This window comes from Bos grunniens, chromosome 25, assembly GCF_055505025.1.
Source record: "Bos grunniens cultivar Pamir isolate PY7600 chromosome 25, Bosgru_T2T1.0, whole genome shotgun sequence".
In the NCBI taxonomy this organism is placed as follows: Eukaryota; Metazoa; Chordata; class Mammalia; order Artiodactyla; family Bovidae; genus Bos; species Bos grunniens.
In genome coordinates this window covers 42,234,865-42,260,851 of record NC_141189.1, presented here as the reverse complement: position 1 = coordinate 42,260,851, position 25,987 = coordinate 42,234,865, and the positions used below count along the sequence as shown (strand labels likewise).

The window sequence follows — 25,987 nt, the reverse complement described above, 5'->3', positions numbered from 1 at the left end:
GCCCCACAACAGGGCCTGTCTGCCTTAGCCAGTCAAGAGGAGGGGCCTCGCCTGGGTGGGCACAGTGATGTGGTGTGTGACTGCTGCCAGGAGGCCCATGCACGTGCCACCCCCCGCCCCTGTCCCCTGCCCTGTGGCATTCTGAGATGTTGGAATTCCCAAGGTTGGCACTTTCTGGGCAGCAGCTCTGCGGGGAGCCCTGGCGGATGCTCTGATGCTTTTGTTGGGGACCTGGGGGTCCTCCAGGGATGCAGCTGACCCAGCTTCTGTGCCCGGCCCCCACAGCAGGGCTGCAGGCTGTTCTCTGCATGTGGGGGGTAGGCAGGTCAGCAGCCAGGACCACAGGGTCCATCCAGGCTCCTGCTGGGGACCTAAGGCAAAGGTCTGCCCCATGCAGGGGTTGTGGTGGGGGACCAGCCCCCCCCGAAGCTCCCACATCAGGCACATTCACAGCCATTTGCAGGTTGTCACTGAGCATTTATTCTCCATCCTCAGAGCCCAGCTGGGCCTGCAGCTGGGCCGCGTTGTTGGGATGGACGGACTGCCTGGATCCCCTGGCTCCAGGCGGAGGTTCTGCCTGGGGACTGTCAGGCAGGCGGTAGAGGCAGCAGCTGCAACGAGGGGCCTGGAAGACCCCATGGGGCAATGCTCAGGGCAGGCCTGCAGGAATGACATGTGGTGGGGGTTGAGGGGGCTGATGGCACGTGTGTGGCCCACACCCACTTCCACGCGAGACGCTCAGCATGTGAGTGGAGGGGCCAGAATCTGGCAGAAGCAAAGGCACAAGGTAGGACCAGCCTGGCACGGGGGGCGGGGGTCAGGGTGTAGAGGTCTGCAGACGGAGGACCCAGCCAGGCTGGGGGTGGCGGGCACGGAGGTCCAGGCAGAGCAATATGCAGCAGGGTGCTCTGGGGGGTGGGGTAGGGGGCCAGAAGGAGCCCACCTGAGGCTGGCCCAGGTCCTGGCTCTGCCTCTTGCATGTTGACCCAATCACGTCTACAAGTCAGTCCCTGGAGCTGAGGCTCTAGAACCAGGGAGGCGCTGTTGAGGCCATTTGGAGAGCAGTGTTGGGACGGAGGCCAGTGTGGGTCCTGCAGCCCAAGAGTCCTGTCCTCTGTGATCGCAGCTGCCCAGCTCTAGGCCTGGCCGCTGCAGGGACTGTCCAGGGCTCTGACCAGCAGCCCGGCCCTGCAGGTCCCAGCCTGCTGTTCCCATCCTAGTATGATGCTCTCAGTTGTCTGGCTCCAGCGTCCACTCCGATAGCCACTGCAGGCAGGAGGCCCGCTGCACCTCTGTCTCGGGGGGTGGTGGGGGCCGGCCTGGCCCAGGTAGGGGCGTGCAGGGGCTGCAGGGCCCGGGGCCTCCTTCTGAGGGGTCAGGGTCTGGGGCGGCCCGCAGGACCTGGACGAGCTCGTCCAGCGGCTGCAGCAGGGTATGAGGGCTCCAGCAGGCATCGAGGGAGGGCACAAAGGGGTCGGGCGTGCAGGCCTCCACGCACTCGGCGCTCGTGGGGATGCGCAGGTAGAAGGCGTGCAGCATCATACGGAATGGTTGGTCCTCCTGGCCCAAGGCCTGGCCATAGGTCAGGTCCCCCACGATGGGGTGGCCAAGGGCGCTGCAGTGCACACGTAGCTGGTGCGTCCGGCCTTTGGGGAGGAGAGGGGGGCAGTCAGGTGGGAGCACAACCCTGTGCCCACCCCAAACCCATTCACATCATGCTCAAGTGCTGTCCTTGAAGCTTCATGCAGCCCCTGGGGACGTTAGACCTCCCTGTGCTTCGTGCCACAAAGTCAGAGCTCAAAACAGAAGCGACTTCTGGGACGCTGCTGGTGAGGGCAGGGCCAAAGCAGCGCCCAGTCAGCTGAGAACCCAGACCAGAGAGACCTTGTGTGGGGCAAGAGGCTGCAGATTCTGAGGTTGCATGGGGGGCAGGAGTGAGCCTGGTCAGCATGCTGGGGGCTCCCGGGCAGGTTCCTCCCCTGCAGGATGGGGACACTGTGGTGCCCTGTGCCGGGAGAGGCCAAGGCAGGACATCGTCAGCAGGGAGCAGGGGCCCTGGGCACACATCCGGGACACACCTGTGAGGGGCTGCAGCAGCACTTTGGAGACTGGGTCACCTGCATACAGCCCGTGTTCCAGGACCACCAGCTCTGTGAGGCTTGGTTTTGGGTTCTCACAACCTGAGGGGAGCGAGGCAAGCTCAGAGATAGCTGGGGTTAGGGTTAGGGTTAGGCCACTCCGGGGCCGAGTCCACTGCAGCCCGGTCATGTGGCCTGGTTGCCCCAGCTCATCCAGGGTCCCCTCTGGACGGCTGTGTCCCTGGTCCCTCCACCCCCTGCCCTCCGTACCCTGTGTGCCTTCAATGCACATGGTGTGGGTCCGGCCTTCTGTGCTGTTCTTGCCGATGGCGTAGCTGATGGTCATTCGGCTCTCCTGGACGTGCCCCCGCACCTGCCAGGCAGGGGGTCACATGCTGCTCATGGGGTCACCCGCCACTGCTGGGAAGCCCACCTGACATCCACAGCCTACCAAAGTGGACGGAGGGTCGGAGGCTCCTGCCCCAAGGACCAGCCCGGCCTTACCAGAGCCAGATAAGCCTTGGTGACTCGCCGGTCCTTGAAGCACCTGTATGCACTGCCTGCGGCTGCCTTGTTCAAAGCCACACAGAGTGCCCCGCTGGTGGAGAAGTCCAGTTGGTGGCAGAACCTAGTATGGGGCAGAGGCTCAGTGGTGGCTGGGTTGGGGGCTGCTTCCCCCCCCGGTGGAAGCCACTGTGGGTACCTGAACCCGTAGTAGGTGTCGGGGTCGGCCAGCTCTGGGAAGCGGTGCCGCAGCTGCTTCTGGAGGGTCAGCGTCTCCCGCCAGGCTTTGCTGTCGATGCGTACGTCCCAGTGCTTGTTCACCACCAGGAAGTCATGGCTCCGGTACACGACACACAGATTCTCCACGCTGCCTGGCTCCATGGTGGCTGCAATGCGGGGCAAGTGTGTGGAACGGGGTTATGGGCTGCCTAGCCCGCATCAGAGCCCTGCCCACCTGGCCTGAACACCCCTGCTCCCCAGGGCCGTCGGTCTGAAGCCACTGATGCTGTCAGGCAAGCTTGTAGACCGACTGTGTGCCTGCACTCCCAACCTCTGAGTGGGATGAGCAGGGCGTCTACTGGTTGGGGGCTCTGGCTAGGAGAGGGCAAGCTAGTGGTGCCCTGAGTTCTGGCTGTGGGGCGGTCCTTCCCAGACCCGGGCCTGTGGGGATAAGCAGTCCTGCCCTCCAGCCCGCTCCCACGGATTCTTCCCGAGGCGGGCCACAGACACGTGATATTGGCCTTTTCCTGAGTGGGGCGGGTACAGAGCAGGAGACGGGGCCCTTTCTCGCCCACGCAGACGCCCCCTGCTCTGGCTCCTCTCCGCGGAACTCTCGCCTCCCGCGTCTCATGGACACCGGCGGAAGGGTGCCCGGTGGACTCCCGCTGCAAATCCTTCCCGCGCCCCTGCCCACTCCGGGATCGACCTGCAGCTGGGCTGCGCCGTCCGGGCTTCCGATGCCGCGACCTGTCCCTGGTTCCCGCACTCGCGTCCCGCGCCTCGTGGCCCAGTGGTACCGGAGCAATAATTCAGGCCACAGAGGTGCGCCTGGCCGGGCCAGGCCTGCGGTCTCAGCCCCGCCCACGTCCCGCCCACGGCACGGACGGGCGGTCCTACTGACCAATGGAGAGCGCCCGAGTCCCGCGGCTCCCCCTCTGGCGTCAGGGCTCGGCCCCACCCAGCGTGCATACGCAACCCCGCCCACTCCCCGCCCTTCCTCCTGGCCAATGGAACGCGCCGCCGGGCACGCCGGCCGTTGATTGGTGGCACCGGGTCGCTGGGGGCGGGAGCGGCGCGCGGGGCGCGGGAGGTTCGGAGCCAGGTCCCCGCGGCGGGCGGCTGCGCATCCAGCAGCCATGGAGGACTACGAGCTGGAGCTGTACGGCGTCGAGGACGATTTCGACAGCCAATTCGCGGCCGAGCTCGAGGTGCTGGCCGAGCTGGAAGGTAGGCGCGAGTATCGCCGCGGCCTCGTCCCAGGTAGCTCGACGGAAGCCTGGCCCTCGCGGGGAGTCCAGGAGGGCTGCTCTGAGGGCCGCGCAGGGGAGAGGCCGCAACCCCCTTGGAGAGAGCACGGCCTTGCAGCGGCGCCGGCCGCGGGGGCTGTGGCTGTGTGTGCAGACGAGCTGCTCTGGATGACTGCTATGGGCTTTCCTTCCGCAGGGACTGCCGCCCTGTCGCCTTCCAGGGACCCCCAGCCCACTGTGGGCCGGCCCCGCCAGACGTTCGAGGAGGCAATTGTTGGAGGGGACGCTGCCATTCACTGTTCTCCAGGCGGACCTCCAAGGAACAGCAAGGGCAGTGTCAGGAAGAGGCATCTGGCTCCTGACATCCAGGGCGACAGATCCCTGCCCCCTAGTACGTTTTTGGGGCCCAGAGCATAGGGGTGGGGTGCGAGGCTGGGGAAGGCCCTCTATTCCTTCCATGTGTCTCCCCAGCTCCCCACATCAAACGGTCCAGACTGCAGGCTGTCAGGAGACTGAACTTTAGGTCGGAGGAGATGGAAGAGATGACACCTCCTGATTCCCCGACTCTGGACATCACTCCCCCACCAAGTCCCGAGATACCTGATGAGCTGTTGGGCGAAGGGTGTGTAACTTGGGGCAGAGGCGTCTCCAGGGGCATTGGAAGGATCCCATTCCTCCAACAAGGGCTTGGGGCCTGGGGCAGGGCTGGGTCCATGGCTCTTCCCTGAGTATCTCCATAACAATCGTGGTTCTCTCCCAGGCCCTTAGACTCTGGGGCTGATGCGGGTCTCACTCAGGCCTCACTAGCCACCCGCAATCCTGTTTTGCGGCGGCCCCCAGTCTTGGAAGACTACGTCAATGTGACCTCCACGGGCGGCGACCGGGCCTTTCTGGTGCTTCGGGCTGACCCAGTGGGCACTGGGGTGCAGGTGGGTGCCGTGTAGCCACGAGCCGGTACATGGACCTCATATGCTCACTCTGACTCTGGGTACCCTTCTAGAGATCACCCTGCCTCTGCTCTTGCATTCGGGAAGGCCACCTTCTTTCTCTTCCTCCTCCTCCATCTTTTCTCCCCTCTTTCTTCTCTTTTTTTCTACCTTTTCCTTCATCCTTCTCCTTAGATCTGCTGCCATTCCAGTGACCCCTTGGGGTCACTGGAGCTAGAAGGGGCTCCTTGTGGCTGTGGATGCTAGGGAATGCCACATGGATCCCTGAGCACCGTTGGGAGGGAGCTGTGGCAACCCCATAACTAGAAGGGAGTGACTGATGCCCGCTTTCCCCCACAGAGCCCTTTCCGTGACACCGGGTGGCGTGGCCGTGGCCAGTTGGACCTGCTGGGCATGCCCTTCACTTCCCTGAAGGAGAAGGTCGACAGCGAGGTGGGGGCTGCTGGGGTTTCCTGGGAGGGAAGGAGTGGCTCCTGGGTGACTGGTGGCTGAGCTGTTTTGATCTAATTTGCACAGCGGCGACGGCGACTGCTGGAAGAGGCCCAGCGGCTCTCAGACATGCTGTGCAGGTGACACGGGGGCTCTCCACCCCAGGATCCTCGCTAGTCCTTGGACTGCTGACCCCTAGTGTGCATTCCAGGGGGGTAGTCCCTGCATGGGGTTAAGGCCCAGTGGCTCAGGGTATGATGCTCTCCAGTCTCAGGTCACAGGAGATGGAGGAGGAGACCCAGCCCTCAGGGGCACCTGAGGAGGAGCCAGCTGACAGCCAAGATGCCTCCCAGCATTGCCTCTGGGTGGATGAGTTTGCACCACAGCGCTATACGGAGCTGCTCAGTGATGACGTGAGGCCTTGTTCTTGCTCAAATGTGACTGGCTTCTTTGTTGCTGAGAGAAAAGAACTCAGGGCCTAATAGGTCCTTGTGTTGCCAGCCCACAGGGGTGTCAGAATTTAGGGGAAGGATTTGATGAGCTTTGTTGGATTGTGTTGGTAGATAAAGAAACTGAGGCTAATTTGGGCCTTTCACTGGTCACTCAGCCTCAGCGTCCCTGCATGTGTCTCTGGGCTTTAAAGAGTAGAGTGACATGAGGGGCAGGCATGAGGAGACCCCCCACCCAGGCCAGGCCTCTCTTTTTTCAGTTCACTAACCGCTGCCTTCTCAAGTGGCTGAAGCTGTGGGACCTAGTGGTGTTTGGCCGAGAGAAGCCTGTCCGGAAGCCTAGGCCCAGTGCAGAACCGGCCCGTGGTGGCAAGGAGGCCACAGCTTCCAGCAAGTGGAAGAGCCATGAACAAGTTCTCGAGGAGATGCTGGAGGCTGAGCTGGACCCAAGTGGGCGGCCCCGGCAGAAGGTGAGTGCACCTGACTGCTCTGCACACATGTCTAATGGCTTATTCTGGGTGGCTGGTGCCTTTGCAGCCTCTGGGGGCCATGAGGCACATTTACTGCCCCCGAGGCTGTGATGATGTCAATGTCTTGGTGTGGAGTGTCAGCAGTTTGAGCTAGGACGCGAGTCCTTTCTTCTAATGACTTAGACAAAGTCAGCACTACTTGAAGGGCCCTGCATCTTCCCACAGTGATTACACTGGAACGTGGGTGGGTTTCAGGCGTCAGTCATGGCAGTAACAGTTGTGTCTGTGTCCGATCTCAGTGCCACTCATCTGACATGAGCCTTTATTGTTTGCGCCACGAGCAGGCGGGGGCTTGTCCTTCTTTGGTGATAGGGGCAGGGCAGGGCAACATCCCCTGGCACTGCACTTTGTGGGATGGGATTTTGTCTCTGGCATTTGGGCCAGGGACTCCCAAAGTCTATGAGGCGGGGCGGGTTGCAGCACATTTTCTCCTGTCCTGGCTGCAGGTGGCACTGCTGTGTGGGCCCCCAGGGCTGGGCAAGACCACCCTGGCCCACGTGATTGCGCGGCACGCTGGGTACTGCGTGGTGGAGATGAATGCGAGGTGAGGGGGGAAGGCTGGGCCTCCCTGTGTCCTAACGTGCCTGGCCGACTGGGACACAGCCCTGAATGCCTGGTTTGGAGCTGGGGTCTGGTGTCCCAGGTGCATGAGGCGGCATGGTCCACACACCTCAGGGCTCCTGGGACTTGGCGTGGTGTCAGGGGGTGGCCTTGTGTAGTATCTTTGAGTGGTAGGCGTGGGGGCTCTGCCCTGGGGGACCGTCTGGCTGGGGACACTGGCTACCCTGACAGCTGCTCCCGGGCCTCCTGGTTCCAGTGATGACCGCAGCCCTGAAGCCTTCCGCACACGCATCGAGGCGGCCACGCAGATGGAGTCCGTCCTGGGTGCTGGTGGGAGACCCAACTGCCTGGTCATCGACGAGATCGATGGGGCCCCCACGGTGGGCCTCCTGGGTAGGCCGGCAGGTGGGCTGGTCGTCCCGCAGTGGGGGGCTATGATTCACTGCCATCTCCGTGTCCCCCCAGGCTGCCATTAATGTTCTCCTGAGTGTCTTGGATCGCAAGGGCCCACAGCAGGCAGGGCCAGGGGGCCCATCTGTGCCCACAGGCGGGGGGCGGCGGCGCCGGGCAGAGGCAGGGCTCCTGATGAGGCCCATTATCTGCATCTGCAACGACCCGTGAGTGGAGGGGGGGCCTCGGCTGGGGAGGGGCTTCTGTCGGGTGGGCGGGGTCTCCACTGGGAGGCTTGTTCTTCACTTCCCACTTCCCTCGCTGCTGGACTCAGGTAGTGCCCTGGCCAGGGCCGGCTCACTATGCATGCCCTGCTTCCGCAGGTTCGCTCCCTCTCTCCGGCAGCTGAAGCAGCAGGCCCTCCTGCTACATTTCCCGCCCACGCTGCCCTCCAGGCTCATGCAGCGGCTCCAGGAGGTCTGTGAGGGTTGCCTTGCCTCCGCCATCCGCCTGTGGCCCCCCGGCTACCCCCAGGATGTTGGGTGGAGGTCCCGGGCCAGTTTGTTCTCTGGTTGTGGGTGGTTCCAATGCGCAACCGAGCTCCTTCTGCAGGGCTCTTCGGCCTTTGCTCCCCGTTGGATAGGAGCTGTTTCTAGGGAGGTGGTGGCTACAGGGCAGGGCTAGGGGTACACTCATCCTCCCACCCCTCTGCAGATCTCCCTGCGGCGGGGCATGCGGGCTGACCCCGGCGCTCTGGCGGCCCTCTGTGAGAAGACGGACAACGACATCCGCGCCTGCATCAACGCCCTGCAGGTGGGCAGGTGGCTCTGGGGCAGGGGACGGGGCGGCCAGCGCCCCCTCCACATCTCCCCTGTGTCCATTTCCTGCTGGAGCTGGGGTCAGCCATCCTCACCCTCCCTGACCCCATGTCCAGTTCCTACACAGGCGGGGCCAGTGGGAGCTGAGCGTTCAGGCCGTTCAGAGCACACACATTGGCCTGAAGGATCAGCGGAAGGGGCTCTTTTCCGTGTGGCAGGAGGTCTTCCAGCTGCCCCGGGCCCAGAGGTAGGCAGGCCAGCCTTGGCCTGGAATGTCCACGGTACCCTTGCCCTGGGAAGACAGCCAGCTCTGCCTTTGCTGATGGAGCCGTGGCACCTTGCCCTCCTGTGGCACCTCAGGGTGCCCTAAACATGCACAAGCCGGTGCTACCCGGAGGACGAGGGTGGGTAGGGCTGGGTCTGGGTGACGGGGCAGGGGCTCCACTCCAGCCTCAGCTCCCCCTGCAGGCGCCGTGTGGGTCAGGCCTCAACCCTGCGCACTCACATGCTCCTGCTCGGGGACCAGCTCTCGGGCTCAGGGCCCCTCGCTGCCGAGGCGCCCCTGACCACAGCCGCGCAGCGTTTCTACCACATCTTGCACGTGGCCATGTCTGCGGGCGAGCATGAGAAGGTGGTCCAGGTAACCGTGCCCCACCTCCAGCCTCGTGGGGGTTGGGGGGCAGGAGGCCCCGTTCTGGCAGCATTTTTCGACCCTGGCCAGCAACTGACTGGGACATGCACCTTCAGTGGTGCTGCGCCCAAGAAGAAACTGGTGGACCCGGTGCTTGGGAGGCTTCTGAGAGGGAGCAGGGTCAGGCAGGAGGGGGGGTGGCTGGCGGGGGTTGTCTGGTGGGATCTCTGTGTCTGCCCTTGGGGAAGTAGCTAAAGGGCCCGGCAGTGGCAGGAGGGGCTGGATTCCATATGTGCAGGTGGGGTGGAGAGCAGGTGGCAGGCCCCCCTACCCCCACCCCCGGGAAGCCTGGTGTAAGCTGCCTCCCTGGCTAAGCAGCTTTGGATTAGCAGCTGGGGATCCTTGCAAATCCGGAAAACCACTGTGTGGAGGGCAGCGTGGTGGCCGGAGGGGAGGGACTCCCACATGGAACGTGCGTAGGCTCTGTGCCCTTGACCCTGGTGGACAGAGCTTCCCTCTCCTTTAGGAGGTGACTGGGTCAGACGAGTGGGGGCAGCAGGCTAGGCCTTTCTGGCCCCCTCATGGCCCTGTGGCCACTCGCTGCGGCTTACAGGCTGGTGGGAGGGGAAGGTCCCCCCAGGGTGGCACTTGTGCTGTGGGTGGGCTCCATGAGGCTGGAGGGCCTCAGGGACTGGCCTGTCCACCTGCCTTCAGGGCCTGTTCGACAACTTCCTGCGGATGAGGCTACGGGACTCCAGCCTGGGCGCCGTGTGCACTGCCCTCGACTGGCTGGCCTTTGACGACCTGCTGGGCCGGGCCGCCCTCCACGGCCAGAGCTTCCAGCTGATGCGCTACCTGCCCTTCCTGCTCCCGGCCTTCCACCTCCTCTTCGCCTCCAGCCACGTGCCGCGGATCACCTTCCCCAGCAGCCAGCAGGAGGTACGGCCTGTGCCCTGCCCGGGGCCAGGGTCTAGCCCTGGGGTCCTGGGTGACTCAGTCCTGGTCCGCCCTCCACCCCAGGCCCAGAATCGCATGAACCAGACACAGAACCTGATCCAGACGCTGGTGTCAGGTATCACGCCAGCCACCCGCAGCTGGGCTGCACCGCAGGCACTCATCCTAGACACCCTCTGTCTGCTCCTGGACATCCTCACGCCCAAGCTGCGCCCAGTGAGTGCCTGGCCTGGCAGTGCTGGGCCCGGGAGGGGCGTGCCTCCTGGGGTGGGTGGGGCCTGGCTCAGTGCCCTGCTGGCCCACAGGTGAGCACACAGCTGTACAGCGCCCGAGAGAAGCAGCAGTTGGCCAGCCTGGTAGGCACCATGCTTGCCTACAGCCTCACCTACCGCCAGGACCGCACGCCCGACGGGCAGTACATCTACAGGCTGGAGCCGTGAGTCTGTGCAGCACCTGGGCTGGGGGTGCTGGGCTCCAGGTGCCACAGCGATTGCTCGGCCAGAGTCTGAAGGCATGGTGTGAGCCTCAGGTCTCTTGTTGAAGGCTGGGGGAGTCAGGTCTAGCTCATTCCTTGCCCGAATGTGACTGTGCAGTGGAGCCCCCACTGGGGCCGACCCTGGGACGGGAGGTGTACGTGGAGTCCCTCAGTGCCCGCAGGAGCTGCCCCCAGAGGGCCCTCGAGCTCCACAGGGCTCCGCTCCTCTGTCCTGAGAGGGTCATGGGGTGGAGTGCTGGCACTAGTGGGGGCCGGATGCAGGCCTCAGGCAGTAATGATGCCCATTCCATGCGCTCAGCCCAGCCTGAGCCCAGGCCCTGCTGTGTGGTGTCAGTTCCTCCTTGGGCAGCCCTCCACTTGCCCATGTGTGGTGGGGGAAACTGAGGCTCAGGGTGGGAATGCCCCTGCTGCTGTGGAGCTGGGGCACAGCAGGGCCAGGCCTGGACCCCGTCCTGCACTCTTGAGTCTGCCAGGTGGGGCCAGAGGTGGTAAGTAGCTCGTGGCCTGTCCCTGCTGACCAGGTGTCCCGGGGCTTGCCCTGCCCCGCTTACCCCAAGAGCAGGAACGTGGAGGAGGTTTGCCACTTTCCCGAGCTGCCTGCCCGCAAGCCCCTCACCTACCAGGCCAAGCAGCTCATTGCCCGCGAGGTGGAAGTGGAGAAGATGCGGCGGGTGGAGGCCTCGGCTCGGGCCAGGGATGGCCCCCAGGTGAGCCTCCCCAGGCCCTGGGTAGAGCAGGGCCCTTGGAGAGGATACGAGCCCCGCTGTGGTCCTACCCAGTCAACTGTCACTGTCTGTGACTTCTTGCAGGTGGATGGGGGTCCCCCGGGGGGCTCGGGGGAGAAGGAGCTGCAGCCACCTGCCCCATGCAACCACAAGCAGCGGCTGGAGTGTATCCTGAAGAGAGCCGCCCTGGAGGAACAGGTAGGGGCCGACGTATGAGTGGGAGGCCGTGGGGGCGGCGCTGGGGGCCCTGGGCAGGCGACTTTGCAGTGGGCTGGTTCTAAGTCCTGGAGTCCAGCTCCCTGCTGCTCAGCATGATGGCTCTGCCTGGGCCCAGTTCCCACCTGGGCAGCGTGCTGGCACCTCCTGACCTTGGCAGGGAAGAGGTGAGTGTGAGCGTGGTGGAGGGTGCATGCAGAGAGGCTCAGCAGGAGGGGGCCATGGCCTCTGGGCCCTTTCCCCAGGTAGGGCTAGTCCGCTAGAGCTCAGTCCCCGTGAACCTGACCAGCCTGTCTCCTTCAGCCCGAGAGGGACTTCTTCGGTCGTGTGGTTGTCAAGAGAGCAGCAGCCCCGAGCACAGGTGTGTATGGAGGGGTGGGTGGTGGAGGGACTGGCCGGAGTCAGGTGGAAGAACGGTTGTGTGGCCCCCGCAGGGCACGAGGCCCCTGAGACTGACACAGCTGAGCGGCCTGTGGGCACTGCAGTGGGCAGGAGCGACGTGTGGTTCCGCTTCAAGGAGGGCGTCTCCAATGCCGTGCGGCGCAGCCTGTACATCAGAGACCTGCTCTAGGGGGCATGGCGAGCCCCTGGAGCCTGGGCGGCCACCCTGGGCTGTGCTGGACACCCCGACCCATGCTGGACGTCCCCAGAGCGTGTGCTGGACACTCTAGTCCATGTTGGACCCTCTGGGGTCACGCCAGACACCCTGGACTACACCAGATATCCCGATACACACCGGCTACCTACGTGTTGCTTTCTCTCTCCTAGAAAGTGTACGAAAGCACCAGCGTTCTCGCAAAGTCTTTATAAAACTCACACCTTTACAGAGGCGTCCACTTTACAGGGAGGCGTGAGTCTGGGCCGCGGGGGCTCACAGGATGGCGCACTTGCCCTTCTCCACCCACGGGTTGTTCTTCATCAGGTCGGGGTTCAGGAAGGGGTCCTTGGGAATCCCTTCCTCGATCCACTTGAGGAGCCTGTGGTGGGGAGGGTGGGTGAGCACGTGGGCTCCTGGCCCCAGGAGTGCTGCCTGGTGGCAGTGTGTGGGGGTGTGGTCTTGGTTCATACAAATGAGCACAGGGCAGGGAAATGAGACACAAATCTTGCCAGCCTAGGGGGTGTGGCCGCAGCTCCACAGGGTGTCCTGGGGACTCACTCAGGGATGGTCTTAGATGACATCTCCCTCTTGAAAGCCAACTGGTACTTGAGGCTCTCGACTTCCTTCTTCATCTGGGGCACGTCCCACTCCTCCATGGCGTCGGGGGCTTCGGAAGCGGCCAGCCTGGGGCTGGGGAGTATGGGGCAAGCCACAGAGCCAGGGGCTGCCAGCCTGCAGTCACCCTCCTGATGCACCCTCCCTCTGGTGAGCACCCCCCACAGAAAGGGACACCCGCTCACTGCCTGGGGAGTCCCCACGGCCTCTGCCACCCACCAGGGAACAGGGCTGGGGCTGAGGCCACAGTAATCAGGCCCCATGTGCCTGCCCCCCCACCTCCCACGGGGCTCATTAACTGCCGAGAAAACTTTCCATGCTTAGCTCTGCACCCCTACCTGCCATCGAAGCCTCACCAAGGCTGGGCCTCTGGGTTGGAGAGGGGAGGGGCAGTGTCCTGCCAACAGCAGGACAGGTCAGGTCCCTGACCCTTAAAGTGCAGGACCCATTTCCCATCGCAGAAGACCTTTGTGTCAGGGGCTGGGCACACACACACACCCCTCCCCCTGCTTTGCATGGGCAAAGCCCACCCGGAGGGCAGGTTAATCCAGGGGCCAGGAGGGTGGGGCTGCTATTTGCATCTCTGCCCAGGGGGCGGGCTGGGGCACGTGCCGGGGTCTTGGAGTCGCGGGCTGCCCAGCTGGTCCAGGACTTGGGCCCCTGCAGCCTCCTGCACCTTCTCCAACTTGCCTGACTGCCGGGCCACCCGGCAGAGCACAGGTTCAGACTCCAGACCCGGCCAGCAAGTGAAGGGAGGCAAGGCCGCTCCTTGCCTCCCCCTGCTCCAGCCCACTCGGGGGCCCAGGGAGCCCCTGGCTGTCCCCCAACCCCTGCCCCCGTCACCGAAGCTGGGAACCAAGGGACTGGCTTCCTTGACCTGGGAAGTGTGCACAGGGGCTGCCAGGAATGTGACACTGCCTACTTCAGGGTGCGGAAAGGGCTCCTGGGAGGGTCTACCAGGAGGGAGTGAGACTGGGGAAGTAGCGAGGCTCTGGGGGGTAGCCAGTGGGGGCGAGCAGGAGCTTCCTCCCAGAGACCCTGAGTTCCAGCACCCCACCCGGTAGCGCAGGTTCTCACATTCACGTGGGTGCGTCCCCCCACCCCCCAGCTAGGGGGGCAGCAGCCGGGTCCGCAGCCCCCAAGCCCCGCTGCCTAGCCCGCCGCGCGGCCCGGCCTCGGCGCACAGCGCTCGCTCACTCGGTAGGCACTGCGGGCGGGCGGCGCGCGCGGATGCCGTTCCCCTCGCAGCCAGCCGGCGGATGGAGGGTTCTCCCGCTGTCTGGCCGGCCCCTTGGGACAGGAGGACGACCGAAGACAGATAGGCAAGGGCGCCTCAGGGGTTGGGGGGGCGTCCAGGTCAGCCCAGTGGGACCTGGGCAGGCCCCAAAGTCTGCTCAGCACAGGGGCGAGCTCCCGAGACCTACCTTGGACGGCGACCGCGAGGACAGAGATGACGAGGGCCACGGGATGGCGAGGACGAGTGATGGGCGAGCGAGCCGGGCAGAGCCTGGGCAGGTGCCCCGCCCACCCCGCCACCTGGGCCAGGCCCAGGCACCGCCCCCACCCTCTGCCCGCCCTCCTGGGGGGCTGGGCTGACCATGGGGAGCTGGCTTCACCAGGCACACTCTGCCAGCCTTTGGGGGGTGGGAGGTGCAGCTGGGAGCAGTGTAGGCTCGGCTCTGGCCCTGGGTGAGGTGTCCTCCCACTGGGCTGGGTGGGCTTGCAGGCTGCCATGTGGTGCAGAACCGAAGACCGTCAGCCGGTAGATCGTACCCCAGCCCCTGGTGCTCCTCATGGGCTGGAGTCTCCAGGCCGGGATACTGCCCCCCACCCCCACTCCCAGCCTCCGCAGTGTCCACTGACAGGCCCAGGGCTGACCCACCACGGGCGTGAGCCTACTCTGACCAGGACACCTGGGTCTGTGTGGAGTTGCTTCCTGCCCTGCATTCCCAGGCCAGCAGTGGGCAGCTGGGCAGCTGTGGTGGGTGGCAGGGTCCAGTTCACCAACCAGTCCCCTTGGAGGCCAGACCCCATGGCTCCCCACGGCAGCCTGGGCCAGGCCTTCAGTAGGTGCTCCCACTCGGGAGTGGGACAGGCCTGGGGTGCTCCTCGCCCGCCTCGGGCCCTGGGCTCCCTGCTGTGATCACAGAAAACAAGGTCAGCGGCACCTGCCCGGCCCTCTCCCACACCAATGTGACAACGGAACAGGAGGCGCTTCTGGAACTGGGGCATGTTAGGAAAACTAGGGATTATTTCTTATTATGGATTTATGGGGGGTGGGGGGACTTAGAGCCAAGGCTGCCAGCATCCTCCTCAGGGCAGATGGCCAGCAGTTTTGACCTCACTCCCTGCCCCCACCCCTGGCCTCTTCCTCTGGTGCCCTGTGACTGGGCAGGCACCCTGTTACTCGGGGTGCCTGGGGCTCTCCCGTGGCTGGGACCCTGCTCACAAGAGGTGGGTGCTCAGGCACAGTGTTGAGTCAGCCCCCAGAACCGGCTCAAGATTTAGACTGAAACCAAGCCAGCCAGTCCCTGCCCCCAGCCATGCCTTCCCCATGGAGGGTACAGGCAGAATGGGGAACCCAGGACTGTGTTCTGGCCCTGGGAGGAGCCTTGGTGTGACCTGGCGGGGCACAGCCCCTGTGCTCTGCTCTGAGGCCTGCGTCGTGTGATCTCTCCTCCATGGTTCGGAGTGCTCCACTGAGACCACTGCACACAGGCCTTCATGATGTCACTTGAAAACGCCTGGGTGTCATCACCTCACCAGCATGGCGGGAGCTGTGTGGGGCGTGGGGTCCTGCATTCCCGCTCTGCGTGCTGCTTCCTGGCTGTGAGCACCGGCCACACCTGCTGCTCTGTGGACCCTCAGGGTTCAGAAGTGGTCTCTGTGCTGACCCTGGTGACTCCATGGGACAGAGGCGGTGACTACACGGCAGTCAAGCTGATGTGTGCATGCTTGTGTGAGCCTGTGAAGCCGCTGTCTTTGGTGAAAACTGGGGGACCGGTGTCTCCTATTTCAGCTTCCTGGGAGTTTGAACTTGTCAACCCCAGATCCGCAGAGGGACTGGGTGGGTCCAGAATGAGCAGAGGCCCAGTGGTTTGCGGTGTGGGGAGGATGCTCCAGAAGCAGTGACAGCTGGTGCTCCAGCTGATGCCACCTTGCAGTCACCCAGAGCAGACCCAGGGAGACCAACCGCCTTTCTGAAATTAGCTCCCCTAACTGGGCTGCTGTTGAGAATCAACAGGGCTCCTCACTGGCCTAGAAACGGCTGTTGCAGGTCCCACGCCCGTAGGGCTCCTGACTGGAGCAGGGACCTGGCTGGGCTCCCAGGGATGTGATGGGTGTGGGGGCAGATGCAGCGAGGCAGGGTCCCTTTGTGCTGGCTCTAGTGCTCAGGACGAGTCAGTGGTGTGTGGGGTGCTCTGACCCACTTTGAATAGGGTCCCCAAGGAGGACTTGGGGGGCAGGGGCAGGAAACGCCCCAACCCGATAGGACCTGCAGCCTGATTTGGTCCCAGTGCTACTCAGACCTGTGGCCTCGCTAGGCAGGGGCCAGAGATGAGGCCAACCTCTCACCTGGTCTGTTCTGAGTATGCAGAGCATGCTGGTGACACAGAGCCACCTGGTGCTGTCAGCTCCCCGCTTGGTCCTCCTGAAACCAGGCTCTCTTCCACATGGTGCCCCAGCAATGAAATGTGCAGCTGGGGCAGATCTGGCCCCATGTGCTGGCGTGATAAGGTCCGGTGAGAACACCTCCCCTGTGTCTGCAGCTTCGCTTCGGACCTTAGGGGTGGGGTCAGACCCTACACACAACCCTCCCATGGCAACAGGCCTGGTCTCTGGTGAGAAAATCTAAGTAGTCCATGCTGTAGAACCTAGGCCTGGCAGGAGACGGTGGGGGCCCAGCCTGCCAGCACCCATCCCAGGGTAGGTGTGGGACCCTCTCGACTACAACAGGCTGACTCCCCTCCTGAGGCCTCAGGGGATGTGCCTGCTTGTCTCCCATCCCTGGAAACAGCTGTCTGAGGTGAACATGGGGATAGGAAGATAAAAAAGAAACTATTTCACCCAGTTAAACAGAGCTCACAAGAAACTAGGTAGTTCTTGGATAATCTTTGGGTGTTTGAAAATGACTTTCAAAAGTAATTTAAGCTCTTAGACTCATGTTTGCAAAATACACAGTGAATGATTCCAGGGAATCACAGGTTGTAAGCATAAGCTGTGAGTCATAAAGTCTCAGGGCATTCACTCTGGTTAAGCAGTTTATTCTAATGGCTCTGCGGTCCACAGGTACTCTCCTTCCCCGCCTGCTCCAGTCCTCCCATGACACTGGCTCCTGCCAGCATGTGGGTCAGAAAGACGCACGTGGTCTATACCTTGGTGCTGCTGAGGTTCAGGAAGAGGCCCAGGGCCTGCACCTGCCTAAGCACCAAACACTCCAGTGCCCACAGGCCATGGGGGTCCCCTCCTGATGAGGCTAGTGTCACTCAGGGGTCCTGAGCATTGCTGGCAAGTCTACTGGTCTGCACCCACAAAGGGCCTTTCGCCAAGAAGGTGGGTGAGTGGGACGAATGCACAGGTCGGGCCACCAGTGCATTGTCACCCAGGCCTGGGCATGGCTCTAGGTTTTCTCTCTCGACCTGCAGCTGCACCCCCAGGTCTGTGCAGCACTGCAGAAAGTTCTACCTGATCATGGGGCAGCTATGTGAGTGGAGCTGGGGGTGTGTGGCGGGCCCCCCAATTCTGTCTCATAGCTGCCACAGCCACCTCCGTCCCCTGCCCAGTGGCCAAGTGTGGTGGGCCTTGCGCCTTCAGCAGGTACGTTTCTGGTCCCAAGTGATATGCCCACCATGTAGGGGTGGATGGAAGAGGCTCCTAGAAACAGTTTCAGTGCCCAGAGGTTTTCCACAAAAGCAGAGGAGACACTTTAGGGGACGTTGCTGTCAGCTGGGGCTGCCTTCCACAGTAGGGATGATGCCCAGCAGTGCTCACCGCCCAGAGTAGGTCTGATGAACTGGCTGAACAGGAAACTGAGGCCCTGGGGCTCTGGGCTTGCCCAGGTCTCACCCTCGGTTTTGTGTCCTTCATCTAGTGACTTCCCTCAAACACCTGGAATCCCTGCCATCTGCTCATTTCATCTGAAGCTGCAGAAGCTCTGGTGACTGCAGAGTGCAAGTAACTGAATGGGGACCCTCTACTATCACAAAGATCTCTCCCCAGAAAGGACCCCCGTCCTGTGCCAGGGGGCGAGGTCTCCCATGGGGACCGCGGACATCCTTCACCCCTCCCAGGTTCAGCGCAGGGCTCCCTCGCCTGGGCCACGTCTGCCACTTCTGGATGCAGTCTATGCAGACTGCTCTGCAGAACTTGACACCAGAGTTACAAGGAATCTAGAATGCAACCTCCCGGGGAAAGGTCTGTCATGTGAAACGGTGAAGGACCAAGCTAACAGGAGTCCACGCAAGGAGCAAACGCGGGAGCGCGTCCTGGACTGCGGAGCTCTCGGGGCGGAACCGGCGGGACGGCTCCGAGGTGTGCGCGGCTCGCTGCTCGGTTTCACAGGACGAATCTGCTCCGGGCTTGGCTTCCGGAGGACCCGGGCGGCGCGGAGCTGCAAGAGGAGCCCACGCACCGCGGGGCCCTGGCTGCTCGGCCGCTGGCAACGCAGGGCAGACTCGGGGGGCTTCCCCTCACGGCCAGGATTAGGACAGGGAACTCGCGACAGACACCGTTATCAGAAGACGAGGACTCCTAGGACGGAGGCTGACGGCCAGTTTAGCTAAAGAACTTAAGCGAAACAAGTTTCCGGCGTTCTTACTAGTGTTAACGTGCGATGTTTATCGTGAAGACAATACCGAGCGGCACCGCGAGGGAAGGCCCGGCAGCAGGCTCCAGGCACCTCCGCTGCTCCGCGATCCCCGCCGTCAACGCTCTTCCACAGCCCGCGGCGCTCGAAGCCCACTGCCGCCTTGGGAGATCCCTTCCGGGTCTAAGCGTGGGGGGGGCGGGGCACGCAGGGGGCCTGCCCCCCGGTCGAGGGGCGGGACTTCTGCGGGACGCCGTTCTGCGTGACGCAGCCATCTTGGAACCGGGCGGCGGCTGCGTCCTCTGTGGAGGCGTGGCCGGAACGGATGTGGTGTTGTCACCTGTCAAGCTCAGGTGTTCCCTTGGCCTGGCTTCTCGGGTTCCTGTTAAGTTATGGCAGGTGACCTTTGAGGTGGCCGGGCATCCCCCCTCCCCCCACGGCGGCACTGGTGAGCGAGACCGTCCGCCCGAATCTGTGAAAAAAGGGGAGATGAGCTGTCAGGGTGCCTCTGCCCAACCCATATCCTCCCTCTGAGGTCCCCCACCTCAGGTCCCACCTTTCAGGTCCCCTCCTCAAGTCCCTCCTTAGATCCCGCCACCTCAGGTCACCCCCTCAGATCCTCCCAAGTCCTCACCCCAGGTCCCCCGTCTCAGGTCTCCCCCTCAGGTACCACCCCTCAGGTCTCCCCCTCAGGTCCCCCCATCAGGTCCCCTCACTCAGGTTTCCCTCTCAGGTTCCCCCCCTCAGGTCTCCCCCCAGGTCCTCCCTGTCAGGTCCCCCCACTCAGGTCTCCTTCTCAGGTCCCCCCTCTCAGGTCTCCCCCTCACGTCCCCCCACTCAGGTCTCCCCTCAGATCCCCCCTTTAGGTCTCCCCCTCAGGTCCCCCCTCTCAGATCCCCCCATTCAGGTCTCCCCCTCAGGTCCCCCCCCCAGGTCTCCCCATCAGGTCCCCCCTCTCAGATCCCCCCCTTCAGGTCTCCCCCTCAGGTCTCCCCGCTCAGGTCTCCCCCTCTGGTCCCCCCACTCAGATCCCCCCTTCAGATCTCCCACTCAGGTCCCCCTCCTCAGGTCTCCCCCTCAGGTCCCCCTCTCAGATCCCCCCCTTCAGGTCTCCCCCTCAGGTCCCCCACCTCAGGTCTCCCCCTCAGGTCCCCCCTCTCAGATTCCCCCCTTCAGGTCTCCCCCTCAGGTCCCCCCCTCAGGTCTCCTCACTCAGGTCTCCCCGTCACGTCCCCCCACTCAGGTCTCCCCTCTCAGATCCCCCCTTCAGGTCTCCCCCTCAGGTCCCCCCCCTCAGGTCTCCCCCTCTGGTCCCCCCTCTCAGATCCCTCCCTTCAGGTCCCCCCTCTCAGATCCCTCCCTTCAGGTCTCCCCCTCAGGTCCCCCACCTCAGGTCTCCCCCTCAGGTCCCCCCTCTCAGATCCCCCCCTTCAGGTTTCCCCCTCAGGTCCCCCCGCTCAGGTCTCCCCCTCTGGTCCCCCCACTCAGATCCCCCCTTCAGATCTCCCACTCAGGTCCCCCTCCTCAGGTCTCCCCCTCAGGTCCCCCCTCTCAGATCCCCCCCTTCAGGTCTCCCCCTCAGGTCCCCCACCTCAGGTCTCCCCCTCAGGTCCCCCCTCTCAGATCCCCCCCTTCAGGTCTCCCCCTCAGGTCCCCCCCATCAGGTCTCCTCCCTCAGGTCTCCCCCTTTGGTTCCCCCCTCAGGTCTCCTCACTCAGGTCTCCCCGTCACGTCCCCCCACTCAGGTCTCCCCTCTCAGATCCCCCCTTCAGGTCTCCCCCTCAGGTCCCCCGACTCAGGTCTCCCCCTCTGGTCCCCCCTCTCAGATCCCCCCTTCAGGTCCCCCCTCTCAGATCCCCCCCTTCAGGTCTCCCCCTCAGGTCCCCCCTCTCAGATCCCCCCCTTTAGGTCTCCCCCTCTGGTCCCCCCTCTCAGATCCCCCCCTTCAGGTCTCCCCTTCAGGTCCCCCCTCAAGTCCCCTCCCCTCAGGTCTCCCTCTCAGGTCCCCCCCGTCAGGTCTCACCCTGTGGTCTCCCCCTCAGGTCCCCCCTGTCAGGTCTCGCCCTCTGGTCCCCCCCTCTGGTCCCCGCCTCAGGTCCCCCCTCTCAGATCCCCCCTTCAGGTCTCCCCCCTCAGATCTCCCCCGTCAGGTCTCCCCCTCAGAACCCCCTCTCAGATCCCCCCCTTCAGGTCTCCTCACTCAGATCCCCCCCTCAGGTCTCCCCCTCAGGTCCTCCCTCTCAGGTCCCCACCCCTCAGGTCCCCCTATCTCAGGTCCCCCCCTCAGGTCTCCCTCGTCAGGTGCCCCCTCCCAGGTCACCTCCTCAGATTCCCCTCTCAGGTCCTCCCCCTAGGGTCCACCTCTCTCAGGTGCCCCAACTCAGATCCCCTTTCAGGTACCCCCTCAGGTCCACCCCTCTTAGATTCCCCCTCTAAGGTCTCCCCCTCAGATATCCCAACTCAGTTACCCCAACTCAGGTCTCTCCTCTCAGGTCTCCCCTCAGGTATCCCCTTCAGGTCCCCTCTGTCAAGTTCACCCTCTCAAGACCCACCACCTCAGATCCCCCCTCCGTCAGGCCCTCCCCCTCAAGTCCACCCCTCTCAGGTCTCCCCCTGCAGGTACCCCCTCTTAGGTCCTCCCTCAGGTCTCTCGCCTCATGTCTCCGCCCATCAGGTCCCCCCTTCTCAGATCAGCCCCTCCTGTCAGCTACTCCCCCTCAGGTGCCCCCTCTCAGTTCCGCTCTCAAACCTCCTCACCTAGGTCCCCTCTCAAGGGACACCCTCCCTCCTAAAGGGCTGTTCTGGACATCTGAGTGAGCCATGTGATTATTGTTCCAGGTGAGTTTTGAGGTGTGCCATGGAACTGGACACCAGGCAGTTTTTGTAAAACTAACAGGCTGAGCAGACAGTCGACAGGGGACAAAGCTTGTCTTCCATCGTGACTCAGTAAGGACTTTGGGCACTGTCCTGATGGCCTGTGGCTTGGATAGCAAGTAAGCCAGGATTGTAGGGAGGGGGAGGGGTGTGTTGGAGACAAAATTCAGTGAATCAAGGCACAGCAGCTGTAAAGCCTGGTCTCCTGGGATCTACATCCAGTCTTGCCCCACCACCATCTCCATTGGGAAAGGTTGTGGGGTCTGGGGGTGGAGGCCAGGGGTGCTGCTCAACACCCACGGGGGTGGGGGTCCACCACCGCCCTATCTTGGTGAGTCCTTGAGGCCCCCCTCTCCTTGTTTCTCCACAGCCTCTCCCTCCTCGAGCCCCCTGGCCTGGTCCTGGGCAGGGCCTGGGTTGTGCAGATGGCCAAGTTCCACTTTTGTCCATCTCTAATGGGCAAATGCACCAATGGCAGCACACGGCAAGAGGTGCTCCCCGTGGTATGTGGAGGTCCTGAGCAGTTCTTGGGCTGAGGTCTGTGGAGCTAGGTCTTTGGAGCTGCATCTCAGAGGAAGATCCCAGAAGCCCTGCCAAGACACAGTTTCATGTTGCATTTCACCTGAATCCCAAAAAGGCAGCTCCTGAAGTCCCATTACTGTGTGGTGGTGTCAGGCCATTCCATCTTCAGCTGGCTGGCTCACCCATGGCCCCTGCCTGGCCTTTGCCACTAGGTGGAGCCACAGGCCTACCCAATTGCTTCCCCACGTTGCAAACACCAGACCTGCCTTTCAAATTTAGCGTCAGGACTCTTCTTCAACTCTCCTAAATTTTTCAAGTTTCTGTTACATGGTGACATCTAGAGGTATTTAGAGACAAAAACAGAGCAGCTGTTACACTTAGGACTTTCACTTAAAACCAGTGATGATAAATCCAGTGCATGTAAACATCACAGTTTAAAGAAAAACAGCTTTATTTTCCCATCATTGGTGCAGATCCCTTAGAAGAGCTAGGTTATAACTACATGGCCAACTCAAGTTCTTTCTGCTGTTCTGTCCACATTGATTTGCTGCTTTTTGGTTCTTTTTGTTGAAAGATAAGGAAGGTTAAACATAAAATATTTAATTTTATGAGGATAAACAATCTTGCAGAAACCTGGTTTGTAATCACAGTTACTCTGCCCCATGAGTCTTGCTGAGGCTCAGATATTCGGGATTCTCAGAGGGCAGTGTCTGTGTTAGAGACTGTGGGTGACTGCGAGGGTCCCAGTCCTTTCAACTTTTGGGGTCTGAGGAGAGACTGGGCTGCTGTGATTACGGGGGCATCTTGCTACTTAAAAAAAGGTAATTAATAGACTGTAACTTTTTTAGAGCACTTTTAGGCTTACAGAAAAACGAAGTAGAAAGCATGGTGTCCCTGTGTGCCCCCTGCCCTTCGCATCCCTTGTAGCTAGCCTCTACTCGTTACAGTTATGAACCAACGCCAGCACAGTGTCAGGTGGCATCCTCTTCCTGCAGCAGGTCCCCTGTCATGTGTGGTCCTTGCATCTCCCAGGCTCCTCTGGAATAGGGTCTCTGACTTAGTTTTGACTGCCTTGGCCATTCCGAGGTGTGCTGGTCAGGGATTTTGCAGGATGCCCCTCACCTGGGGTTTGTTGGATGTTTTTCTCTTGGTTGGGCAAGGAGATGGTGACTGCTGCTTGGATCATGACCTTTCTGTACATCCTGCTTCCTTCTCCTGAGATTAAGAGGGCCTGGAGGCACAGAACAGGGTCCTTCCTGTCCTCAAAGGGAGAAGGAGGGGGAAAGGGGCGAGTGCTTGAGGGGATGGCAGCGGGGGCCAGGAGAGCACGCGGTGTTGGAGAGGCAGCAACAACAAAGCAGGGCTGAGGGAACTGGCCTGACACCCTTGAGCACCTAGTGGAGCACCTGGTGAGGAGCCCTGCAGCCGCTCCCGCCTGAGGCCTCATTTCAGAGAGAGCCAAGACTCTGCTTGGTGAGGGGCTCCTTGGTCACAGTGGTTGGGCTCTGTCTGGGCAGCACATGTTCTCCCAGCTCGGTTCCCTGGATCCAGTGGGCAAACAGCCTGCTCTCTCCCTGCCGGGCTTGGCCTCAGGTGAGCTAGTAGGATTGTGAGTTCAGGCTGCTGTCTCTTCAGAACACCCCCTTTAGCTTTTCTGGGAGTTCTCGCTCTGGCCTCAGGGCCTTGAGCTACTGCTTTCATCTGCTTTGCCCTTTAGGGTTCACGTGTGGATTTGTGTTAGTTGTGGGTGACCAGCTCCTGCTGAGGGGCTGGAGGCTCCATGGGGAGCAGGCAGGAGAGGGTGGGGAGCGTGGGTGTGCGCACAGACGAGGCAGTGACTGCAGGGCTGGCAGACACTCTGGGCTGAGTGGGTTGGGCTGGATTGGGGGGTGGGGGCGCCCCTGAAGGTCATCCCTGTCGCCTCCCCAGTGCTTGGGGTGGAAGTGGCTTGGAATCACATGGCCATCTGGTCCTTACCCCTCACTGTGCTGGTGACAACTGGTTTGTAGAAAAGCCTGTTTCCTAGAAAAAGTGCCTTTGGTTCCATTCTTCACTGACACATCCTTACTGAGTGAGGATGCTGAGTGAGGATCAAGGCTCCTGTCTTTTCATAAATGTTTTTAGTGAGTCTCTGTTTCCCATTGTCCCTCAGACACAGCTGATGGGAAGTCTTCCCATTTGTAGGACCCGCTTAGGCAGCCCCCTGCCCTGGACATCAGGATGTGGTCGAAGAGGTTCCTGCTGCCTTTGACAGACAGTCTCTTGACTGACCGCTTTTTTTTAGTTGACTCACAGCTTCTTCCAGCCCCTCCACCTGTGTGCACCCCCTTGCCCCATGGCCTCCCCATCTGAGGAATCTGATAGCATTTAAAGCAGAAACACAACCAGCCCTACCCCCAGAAATTGAACTCTTTGTCATTTATCTTCAGAAAAGCACACCAAATGTTGAGTGTGGGTCACCTGGATTGCTTCAATTGTGGGTGAACAGCCAGAAGTTCCCATTTTAATATCCACACGCCACCTTTCTCCCTTCCTAATGGGGATCAGAGGCGCTTTGTGCATGACAGAGACCACCCCATTTCACTGCTTGAGAGCTCAGAGCTCTGTGTGTCAGAAACAGAGGGAGGGGGGCTTCCCTCCTGGTCCAGTGGTTAAAAATATGCCTTGCACGCAGAGGACGCCTCGGGAATATCCCACATGCCACAGGGCAACTAAACCTGTGGGCCACAGCTATTGAGCCCTTGCTCTAGGGCCTGAGCTCTGCAACAAGAGAAGCCACTGCGATGAGAAGCCTGTGCAGCACAATGGGAGAGTAGCCCCTGCCCGCTGCAACTAAAGAAAGCCTGTGCAAAGTGATGAAGACCCAGTACAACCAAAAAAAAGAAAAAAAGAAACAGTTAAGAGAAAGGAAAGCAGCATGGCCCTCTGCTGACTTTCTCCCATGAGTCTGGGAGTTGGACTGACATTTGGTCTAACTGACGTTTCGGGAATGGGTCTTATTTTGGAGCCAGACTGCTGGGATTGACACTCTGCTGTTGTCCCCTCCCATTTTGTGTGGCTTCAGCTTTTCTGTGCCATGGTCTCTTTCCTTGTGAACTGAGGTTAACCCCACAGGGTGTGAGGATTAGATAAATTGGTACATTAAAAGGGCTAGTGGTCAGTGCTTTGTAAATGTGAGCCCAAGGTGATTTTGATGGTGCTGGTTTTGGTTATGATAATGGTGAGGATGATGGTGGGGATGATGGTGGTGATGGTGATGGTAGTTTTGGTGAGGATGGTGGTGGTGATGATGATGGTGGTATTTGTGATGATGGTCATGGTGATGATGGTAGTGATTTTGTTAATGGACCTCGCAGCTTTGACTGGGTCTACTGCTAACTGCTGGGACCCAGCTCGAGGATGCCAGACCCCCATCCCATAGAACCAGTTCTAGCTCCACTCTTTCCAGCCACTTGACTTTGACTGTGGAGACATGTGGGACTGTAGTGTGGGACTTTGACTGTGGAGACGTGTGGGACATTCTGTTTCATCTCCTTAGAGTAATTTTTCTCATATTAGAAAAGAAACACGTATATAGGAATACAGTGGGTCCCATGTAAAAACAAACAAGATTTGTGTAAACTCAAATGTCAAAACATAATTCAGAGGATTATGAAAGGACTCACTGCTTAGTCTTTTTTGGGTCTCTTTTGGTGCCCCAGTACATACTGAATTGACAAAATATTTGGGTCATAGACATTTCCAAGCACAGGTCTTATGTAGGAACTTAAGCATGCTTGTGTCTATATTTTTTTGGAAAAGGAGGGGAATTTATTCATTTTATTCCCAGTGGAAAAAACTCTGATACATCAGGACAGAATTCTTGCCTTTGCTATTGTTGCAAAACTTTATCAGGTGCTCTGAACACAACCATGGTTTCACTGGAAGAATAAACCCTGGAGAGATGGGGTGCTGGAGGTGAGTGGGGGTGGGGGTGGTACATGTGAGCCACTCAGCACCATCGGTGTAGCCAGGGTTCCAGGAAGCAGCCCGCTGAAGGGTTTCTGTCAGAGGGTGTTCTTGTGACCTGTACTTGAGCATCGTGGACCAGGGGCCACTGGCCCGGCCTGGAGGGGAGGCTTTGGTATGTCCGGCCGCCCCCTTCCTTGGCTCTGTCGGTGGCTTCCTGGAGTGAGGACCCAACACCATTCATCTCCTCTGCTCCCCAGTGGGCTCCCAGGTTGCCAGGCAGGGGGGCCACACTCCCCTCTTGACTCCTTCATTCAGTATATGTTCTAATCAGCCTCATGTGGGAGATCAAGCAGCCCTTAAAGGATCTGCTGTACCTGGCTTTGGAGGGAAAAGCAGATGGCCCACACAGCAGCAACTCTTGCTGACC

At 61.3% G+C, this 25,987-nt stretch overlaps 3 protein-coding genes across 7 annotated transcripts; 1 reads left to right on the top strand and 2 right to left on the bottom strand.

The window, feature by feature from the left end:
- Nucleotides 1-456: 456 nt before the first annotated feature.
- Nucleotides 457-3,660, bottom strand: RPUSD1 (RNA pseudouridine synthase domain containing 1). 2 transcript variants are annotated; one of them, XM_086374341.1, is made up of 6 exons: nt 3,508-3,660; nt 2,782-2,968; nt 2,583-2,706; nt 2,349-2,451; nt 2,079-2,180; nt 457-1,646 (listed from the first exon to the last, which is right to left on the bottom strand). In XM_086374341.1, the coding sequence occupies exons 2-6, from the start codon at nt 2,961-2,963 to the stop codon at nt 1,231-1,233; spliced, it is 927 nt and encodes a 308-aa protein (XP_086230467.1). In that variant the 5' UTR covers nt 2,964-2,968; nt 3,508-3,660; the 3' UTR covers nt 457-1,230. The 2 variants fall into 2 exon arrangements, with proteins under 2 accessions (XP_086230467.1, XP_086230466.1); XM_086374340.1 differs by having other exon boundaries at nt 2,583-2,968.
- Nucleotides 3,661-3,828: 168 nt separating this feature from the next.
- CHTF18 (chromosome transmission fidelity factor 18) lies at nt 3,829-12,018 on the top strand. 2 transcript variants are annotated; one of them, XM_086374338.1, is made up of 22 exons: nt 3,829-4,028; nt 4,245-4,439; nt 4,520-4,670; nt 4,809-4,977; nt 5,335-5,427; nt 5,512-5,564; nt 5,693-5,837; nt 6,134-6,343; nt 6,850-6,947; nt 7,221-7,344; nt 7,430-7,581; nt 7,738-7,831; nt 8,069-8,167; nt 8,289-8,419; nt 8,641-8,812; nt 9,518-9,742; nt 9,824-9,973; nt 10,063-10,193; nt 10,816-10,960; nt 11,063-11,176; nt 11,498-11,555; nt 11,629-12,018. In XM_086374338.1, exons 1-22 carry the CDS (start codon nt 3,938-3,940, stop codon nt 11,763-11,765), a joined length of 2,937 nt encoding a protein of 978 aa, XP_086230464.1. In that variant the 5' UTR covers nt 3,829-3,937; the 3' UTR covers nt 11,766-12,018. The 2 variants fall into 2 exon arrangements, with proteins under 2 accessions (XP_086230464.1, XP_086230465.1); XM_086374339.1 differs by lacking the exon at nt 10,063-10,193.
- Nucleotides 11,985-13,954, bottom strand: GNG13 (G protein subunit gamma 13). 3 transcript variants are annotated; one of them, XM_086374344.1, is made up of 4 exons: nt 13,832-13,876; nt 13,605-13,697; nt 12,351-12,482; nt 11,985-12,171 (listed from the first exon to the last, which is right to left on the bottom strand). In XM_086374344.1, the coding sequence occupies exons 3-4, from the start codon at nt 12,446-12,448 to the stop codon at nt 12,066-12,068; spliced, it is 204 nt and encodes a 67-aa protein (XP_086230470.1). In that variant the 5' UTR covers nt 12,449-12,482; nt 13,605-13,697; nt 13,832-13,876; the 3' UTR covers nt 11,985-12,065. The 3 variants fall into 3 exon arrangements, with proteins under 3 accessions (XP_086230470.1, XP_086230468.1, XP_086230469.1); XM_086374342.1 differs by lacking the exon at nt 13,605-13,697 and having other exon boundaries at nt 13,832-13,954; XM_086374343.1 differs by lacking the exons at nt 13,605-13,697; nt 13,832-13,876 and adding an exon at nt 12,746-12,806.
- Between the last annotated feature and the right edge of the window lie 12,033 nt (nt 13,955-25,987).

What these genes read in the sequence shown, in the direction of transcription:
- GNG13 (XM_086374342.1), bottom strand. Translation starts at nt 12,448, where the DNA reads ATGGAGGAGTGGGACGTGCCCCAGATGAAGAAGGAAGTCGAGAGCCTC. An exon ending in TCATCTAAGACCATCCCTGA is followed by an intron (nt 12,172 to 12,350) that starts GTGAGTCCCCAG and finishes TCCCCACCACAG; the next exon opens with GCTCCTCAAGTGGATCGAGG.
- RPUSD1 (XM_086374340.1), bottom strand. Translation starts at nt 2,963, where the DNA reads ATGGAGCCAGGCAGCGTGGAGAATCTGTGTGTCGTGTACCGGAGCCAT. An exon ending in CCAAGGCTTATCTGGCTCTG is followed by an intron (nt 2,452 to 2,582) that starts GTAAGGCCGGGC and finishes CCTGCCTGGCAG; the next exon opens with GTGCGGGGGCACGTCCAGGA. An exon ending in GCTGCTGCAGCCCCTCACAG is followed by an intron (nt 1,647 to 2,078) that starts GTGTGTCCCGGA and finishes TCCTCCCCAAAG; the next exon opens with GCCGGACGCACCAGCTACGT.
- CHTF18 (XM_086374338.1), top strand. Translation starts at nt 3,938, where the DNA reads ATGGAGGACTACGAGCTGGAGCTGTACGGCGTCGAGGACGATTTCGAC. An exon ending in CTCTCAGACATGCTGTGCAG is followed by an intron (nt 5,565 to 5,692) that starts GTGACACGGGGG and finishes GATGCTCTCCAG; the next exon opens with TCTCAGGTCACAGGAGATGG. An exon ending in AGATCGATGGGGCCCCCACG is followed by an intron (nt 7,345 to 7,429) that starts GTGGGCCTCCTG and finishes GTGTCCCCCCAG; the next exon opens with GCTGCCATTAATGTTCTCCT.